Consider the following 9862-nt stretch of genomic DNA (forward strand, 5'->3'; position numbering starts at 1 on the left):
ATTATTTTCATTGCTACTTCATAACTAATTTTGCTACTGTTATGCATCCGGTGACCCCTGTGAAAGGGTTGTTTGACCCCCGAAAGGGTCGCGACCCACAAGTTGAGAACTGCTGCAATAGTTGTTCCTCATTTCCTCGGCACCGGGCTGTTTTCTGTATCTGGATTTGCCTGTTTGGGGCATTGCATAGACATGGTCCTGTGCCCTATGTGGCCCTGGGGTTGATTCCTCTTCTCAGTCTCCTGGCATGCCTCCTATTTCACCCTGTGGGTGCTGACTGCTCATACTCTGGGCCTGAGATACAGTCATCACCAGTCTCTGAGGGAAGATTATAAAAACAAGGCTTTATTTTTATTTCTTTTTGGAAACAGGGTATCAAATTTGCATTGCCTAAATTTACTTGTATAGTCAACAAAGTTTACTGAAAGCTCTCAGTACATAGTTGGAAATACATTTTTATGGGGACCTGCTATTCACTGTAAAGTGTGATTCAGTTTAAAGTGGAGCCATCCTGGATTCTGTCAACACTCACTAGAATACTAGAAGGACCTTTTTATAAGATAGGTCTCAGTTGAGGAGTTTGATAACCTACACGTTCAGGTTAATATCACTAGGAAGTTCTCAAAGAACGTGTATTTACAAAGCTTTTATAAATTGTGCAAAAACTTATTGTGTCTGAAAAATTTGAATACTTCATGAAGAAGTTTTTGTCTATCTAGCAATACGAAGGAGCCCTAGGAGCTTAGTGATTTCAGAGAGTGTGTGGGAAATACAGTGAAAGGGTAAAGGGATTTTTCCATGAACTTTTCAAACCCCCTTCAGATGTTTATGTGTGATAGGAAAGGTATCTCAGCCTTATCAGAAGCTAGAACTATGGTGGAATTTGAGAGTATAAGTGCAGTACAAGTTTTCCTTTTTAAGGCTTTATTTCATGGATCACAAGGCTGGAGACCTACAGAGCAGTGGCTATAGCACAAGCCCTGGGCAAACTCCCAACACGTTAAAACATTTAGTTCTGTGAATGTAACGTCAGGATAAAATGACTTTTCAAAATACCTAATTTAATTTATGATATTCTTTTAGTCTTTGTTGACTGAGGGTTGGTGGGAGAGAAGGAGGTAATCCAGTGTAAAAATGTCCACTCCCATTGCGCCTGAGTTGATTCCAAGTCACAGTGACTGTAGGACAGAGGAGAACAATCCCTGGGTTTCCAACACCATGAGTGTTGACAGAAGCAGACTGCTTAGCCCTATAATGCCTGAATTTTTGATTTCAGGAAAAAAAATTTTTTTTGTTTTTATTCCTTACTTTCATAGTTATCAACAACCGAAATATATTTAAGAAATATAAAATTTGCAATGTTTTTAAATGTGACCAAATTGTCACATTCGTCCATGGATTTATAATACAAGAATAAAAAATTCACCTTCATTTCTATATTATTTTTCATCTTATTTTATTATTAAATAAAAAAACAAACTGAAAACTCATTTTATTTATAAAATATAATACAAAATTTATTTGTTTATAATTTTAGTTAGTGTGAAATTGAACAAAACAATTTTTTTTCTTTTGTGATACAAAGATGAACTTTGAATTTGCTGCAGAAAAATACTGGTGCACTCTTGATTGGAGAGCTTCACCATCGACATAGCAAGCAGTGTACCCCAAAATTGCTCAAGTTCCTGGCTACTCAGTGCAAGAAGTTTATTGGGATTTTGCGGGATTGCATAAAGATTTGATTGGTTGACAATATGAATAATGATATTCTTCGAGAAAAAATGTCTAAAATATTCAACAGGATGTCTTACTACCCCAGAAGAATCTATTTGTCCTAACCATTCAGGCATAGGTCTAGCTATACCGTCTCCAGAAATGTGCCACCAAAGAGGAATTCTTTGATTTCTTGATGTAGATGGCTTTGAACTTGTATTTATTGGAATTGATTCTTCAACTTCAACAACTGAAGTTTCTAACTCATCTTCACTAGTATTATCATTACTAACTACGAGGTCTTCTAATTCATCCAAATCAGAATAATCGGGCGTATATTCACTTCTTATCATGGGAAAAAATAAATATTGTTATCAAAATAACTTGAATAGCAATATAACTAAAGTTTTATATTGTAAAATCAAAAATTTTAAGTATACTACCCATTTTATTTACCAATTTCATCCATATTAGCATCTGTTTCCTTGTCTGAGTCTGTACCACTTCCATGTAGGTCATAAATTTGCCGTTTTCTATAAAACAAATCACAATCCATGCTGTGGTAATTTTTGTCACCGTTGATTCAAAAGACGAATGTAACGAATTCATTATGTTTTGTAAAAGCGGATATACATAATACATGTAATTTTTATGAGTATTACATAAAAACTACAGTTTTATGAACATATACAAAAATATCAACACTAAAACTTCACTAGATTGAAAATGATCGTAAAATGCACTGAACGCTAATGACCACTTAACCTCAAATGCACAATCGGTCTAAACGTGTGCCACTACGGAAGCATTTTGCCGCTAAAATGCGTAACTAGCAGTTTATATTTGTACTAGTAAAGTACGAAGATTTCGTGGACATTGGTCAGCTCCAAAAGCTTTATAATTTTGGTACCAGACACGTTTCAATTCAATGTTATGAAAACGTCGCGTTTGGCGCTTGTGCATTCAAACCACCAACTCTTTAGTTAGCAGCTGGGTGCTTAATTCCTGTGCCACCAGGGCTCCTTAGAGTGAGAATACGAACCGTAACAATGCTAACAAGAGAATACAACTAACCAAACTTTACATTTCATCAGTGTTATCATCATTTGATTGAACCAGAAACCAACTGGGTTGTTGTTCATATGGATTCTTTTAGCAGTGGTTATTGGGACAACGGGTTTTGTTTTTTTGGGTTTTTTTAAGATCATTTTATTGGGGGCCCTTATGACACATCAATTATATCAAGCATGTTTGTACATATGTTGCCATCATTATTTTCTAAACATTTACATTCTGTTTGAGCCCTTGGTATCAACTCCTCATTTTACTCTCCCTCCCCACCTCCCACCCTCATGACCACTTGATAAATTATAAGTATTATTAATTTCACATCTTACACTGACCGCTGTCTCCCTTCCCCTATGGTCTTCTCCCCACTTTCCCTCTACCCTCCTGGAATTGCTACTTCATTTCTGTTCCTGAGGGGTTTATATGACTTGGATTCAACGTGTCAGACCTAGCCCACAGTGAAAGGCAGGATTGGGGTCATGATAGTGAGGGGCGAGGAAGCCTCAAGGAACCAGAGGAATATTTGTGTTTCATCAGTGCTATACTTCAACCTGGTTGACTCATCCCTTCCTTGTGACCCTTCTAGGAGGGGATGTGGGGCAACTTCATGAATCTCACACAGCATAGCATCTATGAAGTCAGATAACGTATTTTGTGAGATAGAATGTTAAACAAGTACTTAATGAACAATGGTTTATCTTTCACATGGGATACTGAAACATTCTTTTAAAAATAGCCAGGAAAGAGGGTGATAATTATTTTCCTGAAAAAGCTTTACTTATATTAGAGAAAAATATTATGAAATAAATTACAAAGAAATAGTAATTGTGGGATATTGTGGGTGACTAAACTGTTGAGTAGCTGTGCATGGGCTTTTTACTTAGGTAGTAGACTCCTTCATACAATTATAAGGGCTTATAACTGAAAATTTCCTCTCCTCGCTGCCGCTGGCCACCAAGGCCCCTCTTGTGGAGACAGCTGTCATGACCAGTTGATTTTGTATTCTTCCAGAAATACACTGTGCATGCACAGATAGAGGTGTGTGTTGGGGGGACGTCTGTGTAGCTTTCCCCTTATTTGTTTTCCCCTAAACGAAGTAGCAGCATATGTTGCACTTTACCTAGCTTTGCTTTGCTTTTCACTTGCTCTTTTGGAAATGAGTCTTGTCTCAGCACACAAAGAGCTTCCATATTCTTTCTCATAGCTGCACAGTCACAGTAGCATGTAAGAGAGAAGAAGCTTTTTCAATATTATGAATAATTGAGAATTAGTGTATTGTCTTTTAAGTGGAATCTGTCAGTAAGGTGTAAGTAGACCGAGGAAGTGGACTAAGAAGGGGAGATCAGAGTAACTTCTGAAATCTGAAGGGCTTTCAAAATATTCATGAAAAAATCCCATTATCTTTTAGTTACATTTCCCCACAAATTTAAAAAAGGGAAAAAAAACCATTGTAAATAGAAATTTTTTGTTTTCTAAGTATGGAAAATGGAATTTTAACTGTAGAAAAGCAGCATTTGGCAGATCTCGGGGCAGATCATGATAACCAACCCTGCTGAGTGGTTAAGCCAGAGGCTGTGCGTGGTGCTATGCTGAAGCCATGCTAGCAAGCCTTGTCTTGGCGGGCGGGCTGTTACTGCTCCCTCACTTGATAGTGGCAGACCTGGGGTTTTGAGTGAACAAGTCATTTGTCCCCAGCTGCACACCAAGATGCTTTAAGCAGCAGCGTCTTATGTCTAGTCCAGTATTGTTCACTTCTGCTTAAACCAGAGAAAGTATGGAAAACCTTCATCTCTGAAACTGCTCTTGATTTTAAAGGAAGAAAGGCTGTGTATCTATCCCAGAATGAAGTTTTGTGTTGTCTGGGCAGTGACTTTCAAAAGATCTAGGCTTATATATGAGCTAATGAAAGAGTAGAGATTATTGAAAACGGGGAGTACATGAATGTTGTGCCTTTTAAAATATTTGGTATCTTTTCCCCCTCAAAGTTTAAATTTCCATCTGAAAATTTTATGACATCTAATTGTATGAGTATGCTTATTTTTGTTCAACATGGTTAGTCACAAATAAAAATAACCACTTAGGGTTGCTGTGGTTTTTTGGGTGCAGCTCTTTTTCTTTGTGCTGTACCAGGCAGTGTTCTATTCTGCGCGACATCGGAGGACCGCCAGTCAGATACTCCTCAACAGCCTATAACAACAATAACAGCTCTGAATGATGAATAATGAAGTCCTACGGGGTTGGTTTTGAAATCACCTTTAAAATTGTTTATAGATTACTGATTTGGTTATACTTTTAAAAATCACAGTGCCTATTGATGCAGTGTTCCATTTAAGGTCTGCAGTTTGCCCTCTGGTGCTCCCATGATATTGAAAAACACTGGAATTGCAGTTATTTGTACAAGCCCAGGGCACCAGACTTCCTCCAAAAACCTTACAGTGACTGCAGAGCACAGAGTAGAGCTGCCCCGGGGGCTTCTGATACTAAATCTTTATGGGAGTATAAAGCTACATTTTTCTTTTGGGGAGTGGCTAGTAGTTTGGAACTGTTGAAATTGAGGTTAGTAGCCCAACATCTGACCCCTTGGCCACCAGGGCTCTTCTATAAAGATTTATAGCAGTGGTTCTCAACCTGAGGGTCACAACCCCTTTGGGGCTCAAACGACCCTTTCACAGGGGTTGCCTGATTCAGAACAGTAGCAAAATTAGAGTTATGAAGTAGCAATGAAAATAATGTTATGGTTAGGGGGTCACCTCAACATGAGGAACTGTATTAAAAGGTTGCGGCATTAGGAAGGTTGAGAACCGCTGATTTGCAGTATCAAAACCCCACAGAGGCTGAAGAACCCTTGACTTCCTTTAAACAGCCATTCTTTTAGGAGAAACCATTCATGACATATGTGCCTCTTTTTTTAGTGAGTTGGTAAAACCATGTTCTTACCTATTTCTTATATATTAACCTGTTGTTATAAAAAAGCTTATATACCTGACTCTTGAAAGAACCTTTGTATTAATTTTTTTTCCTATTCTCAGAAATGGTCACCAAATTTCTGATAAGCTAAATAAAAATTTTGATAAAGGTAAGATCAAATAAATTGCCACATCAAATAAACAGCTCTAGCAATGATAGAATTATTTGATGTGGCAAATAGGGTATTTCTTTTTTTTTTTTAATTCTAATGTTAGGCTTCCCTGGGCTCAGTCTAAGGTATATTTTACATTATTTCACTTACTTCTTTCTCACCAACTAGAATGTAAAATTATATGGGGACAGGATTTGAAAAACAAACAAAACCCTGTTTTAATTACTACTACATCTCCAGTACCTAGAACAATGGCTGACTGGCAATAGTCGTTGAAAATGAGGCTTTCTGCTCCAGTAAGTATTTAGTCTGGGAAACCTACCAGACCAGTTTTACCCTATTCTATAGGGTTGCTAGGAGTCAGGTTGGCCTGATGGAAGTTAAGGATGGGTGATGGCTTAATGGGTAATGCAAAACTGCTCACTGCAAGGTCAGTTTGGAGCTACCAGCCGCCTCTTGGCAGAAGGATGCGACTTTCTCCTCCTCTAAAGAGTTAGGGTCTTGAAAATCCACAGGGCCCATTCTGCTCTGCCCCATAGTGCCATCTGAGTCAGAATGGATGGAATGGCAGAGAGCATGTGAGTAATACAGGATTGTGGGATGGATGAATGTCAGTAAATAATTCCTTGGTTTGAAAAACATTTGTAAATACCAGTGTAAGGATTTTTGTTGTTTTCAAAAGTTTTATTGGCATAATCTTCACATACCATACAATTCAGTGGTTCATTTATATCTGGAGGAGTTGTGCAATCAGTTTTACAACATTTTCTTCATTCTTGTACCCATCATTATTAGCTCTCCACTTCTTCCCAACCTCCCCTGCCATTCCCCCAGTGAACCATTAATCCAGTTACTGTCTCTGTAGATTTACCTATTCTGGATTTCATATACAGAAACACATTAAAACAAAAACTTAAAAAAAAACAACCCACCAAAACTAACAAGAATAACTAAGTAAAACAGAAAAAAACTACAGTGGAAAAAATGCCGAAAATAATTTAATACCAGAGCAAATGTAAATCGATCCCAAGGGAGAGCAAATGATAGGCTGCTAAATTTTAATCAAACTGCATCTACAACAATCCACTTTCCAATGCATTCTTCATGATAGCAAGGCTGTTCACATCCCTGGTCCATGGACAGGGGGGATTCACCAGGGGCTTCACTTTTTTTCCTCCTTCACTTTATTTTTTAAGTGAGACAACTTTTAAATGGGTCAAAAAGGAGATCAAATGATAAGATATTATATTTTAATTACATCTGCCATAATCTGTACACAATGCTCTCTGTGTGGTAACAGGGCTATTCATATCCTTAAACTAGGACTAGTGGGGCTTCACTGGAGGCTTAATCCATGTGTGGACCCTACAAATGGATTTTGGGTTTCCACTATTATCCATAGCCTTCTGCAAACCAGGTGTTTAAGCCCTTACAATTTAAGCCCTGAAACCATTCCCTACTTCCGATTTGGGATATATAATTTATATAACCCAATAATTATATAACACAGGCTGGTGTGCTTCTTCCATATGGACTTAGTTGATGCCTCCCTTAGATGGCTGCTTGTTTGCAAATAAGTCTTTAAGAACCCAGATGCTATTCTTTCTGATAGCCAGGCACCATCTAGTTTCTTTATGACACTTTGCTGTAGCACCCATGCCTTCACCACTGTAGGGCTTGAATATAGTGCTGGTTACGGTATATTCTTTTTGTAGTTTGCAGAGTCTTTCTTTGAGTTTTCAGTTGTAGAAACTGACTCTGATAGAGATTATGAAACATACTTGCTATGATTAATTTTACATATCTTTTGAAGTTTTTCTTAAGAATAATTTGAACCTAGAACTGAAATATTTGGTGGTGTGCTTTTTGGCGATAACAAACAAGAAAGGATGCTGACAACTATTTGCTTAGGGGTGGTAATTGTTTCTGAGGGAGTGGCATTTATATTTATAAAATCATTTTAAAACTCTGTTACTGATCAAAGTATAACAAAGTACACTTTTGTTTCTAGGTGAAAAATTTAGAGAACTAATGGATAAGTTCCTGAGGGTTAACTTCAGCAAAGGCTGCCCACCTTTATTTACCACTTTGAAATCTTTATATTACAATACAGAAAAGGTAAATTTGGTATTTACTCAGCTTTGATATTCTTTGTTAACTTAATTATTATAGAGAGATTTCCATGTACTATTTTGATTTAATAATTTTCTCTCTTCTAGTAGTGTTTTTCACCTTATTTTAGCATAATGATGATCAACTTTCAAATTATGTGCATGTAATATATGTAATATTGAAAGGAATGTCAATCTGAAAAATATAGAAGAGAAATGGATGTGTAAGAGAAGAGCACTAAGATTATAAAAGTTTTCTTTTATGGGTATAACTTTAAGTGGGATTTAAAAACTTGATATGTTGTCAGAGGTCTATATTTATCTATCATAGTATCATTCTGGAGTTTTACTTTGTTGTGCATGCCTTTCGAGTATGGACAGTTGAATTAGTATAATTCAATAAAATGCCATTTGATCAACAGAGTATTAATTATTAATTTGAATTAATGATAGTTTTAGCTCATTCTTAATAAAGAGCTAATATTTTTCTGATTTTAAAATTAGAAAATAGAAAATAGACATGTAGTACCAAGTCTTAAACAAGAAAGATAGCTAGATAATTTTAAAATGAATTTTAAAAAATGAATATTCTATTTCTAGTATTGCTTCTTGTTCATAAGGTTTAAAACCTGCTGTTTTATGTGGTCCAGTTTTTGAAATTTACAAGTAGATAAGGAAAAGATTTTATTAGAAGTGCCAAAAGAGTTTTGTTTTTATTTTAATGTTTTTAATTTATTGTATTTTATTTTTTGCCAAAAGAGTTTTATTGATGCTCTCTCTTGTTATATTTAATTATCTCTGACCCATTATAATTTATAAATTAGTGATAAGTGTGAGGTACATTTCTCCTTGTGGCAGCAAGTTTCCTACAGAAACTAAAAGATACAAGTGATAATATCAATACCGAATTAGTATATATAAAGTTCCATTTACAATTTTTGAAAATACTGTAATTAGTTCTTTCACGTCTGAAGTATATTTTATTGGATGCTGATGACTCCTATTAATTTTTGGAGAAACAGTGGGCGATTTATATGAAAACATTGACCAGTTGTCTGGGTTATTTAGAATATGACAACATCCCTCTCTTATGCTTTAAAAAAACTTTTTTATTCTTGCAAAAAAAAATACGCAAAGCAAAAGCATAATGTCCATTTAACAATTTCTACATGTACACTTCAGTGACATTAGCTACATTCTTCACATTGTATTTTTTGGCTTATCTGCCTGAATTGTCTCACCCCCTTTAGATTAGATGCACTGTCCCCTGACCTTTGTACTGTAGAGTTACTGTCCTGTCAGTTTGATGTCATACAAATCTCTTAAAAGAGTACAGTGTTCTTTATTTCTGGGCCGTGGATTCAGGGGTTCTTTCATTCTCAATGGATTAGATTCCCTAAGAATTTGAAATTCTATTTTACATTGTTCCTTTTTTGATCCATGCAGTAAGCCCTTCCTTGATCAAAACATTGAGTCTTGTAGCATGGCACCATGCAGTTTTTCTGGTTTCATGTGAGGCAATCTGATCTGCATTCCAGGTCCTTTTCTGATACCTGGTGCTCCTTTCTCTGCTGCACCAGGTGAATAGACCACGTGATGTGTCTTGTATGGCCGCTCTGAAACTTCGAGACCCCAGAGACTACTCACCAAGTTAGGAGATAAAACAGAAACTTGTAAGAACAGTATTAGGCCAGCTGACTTGACTGTTCCATAAAACCATGACCTTAAACCATCAAGCCAAGTAAACTAATTCCATGAGGTGTTTGTTTGGCTGTTGCTGTAAAATTACCTGTAACACTATAGCGTCTGGGGTCTTAAAGGCTTGAAGGTAATCAAGCGGCCATGTAGCTCAGAAGCAACAAAGCCCACATGGAAGAAGCACACCAGCCTA

General features: G+C 36.5%; 1 protein-coding gene across 1 annotated transcript in view; it reads left to right on the forward strand.

Annotated features, from left to right (window-relative positions):
• NAA16 (N-alpha-acetyltransferase 16, NatA auxiliary subunit) overlaps nt 1-9862 on the forward strand; it is a 100962-nt gene that overhangs the window by 53411 nt on the left and 37689 nt on the right. Inside the window, exon 9 of the mRNA XM_045287090.1 lies at nt 7872-7978. Coding sequence (XP_045143025.1) covers nt 7872-7978 — 107 coding nt within the window. The remainder of the gene's footprint in view (nt 1-7871; nt 7979-9862) is intronic.

The sequence above is a fragment of the Echinops telfairi genome, unplaced genomic scaffold (genome assembly GCF_000313985.2).
Source record: "Echinops telfairi isolate 266 unplaced genomic scaffold, ASM31398v2 ScPeMD7_11;HRSCAF=52, whole genome shotgun sequence".
Lineage (NCBI taxonomy): Eukaryota > Metazoa > Chordata > Mammalia > Afrosoricida > Tenrecidae > Echinops > Echinops telfairi.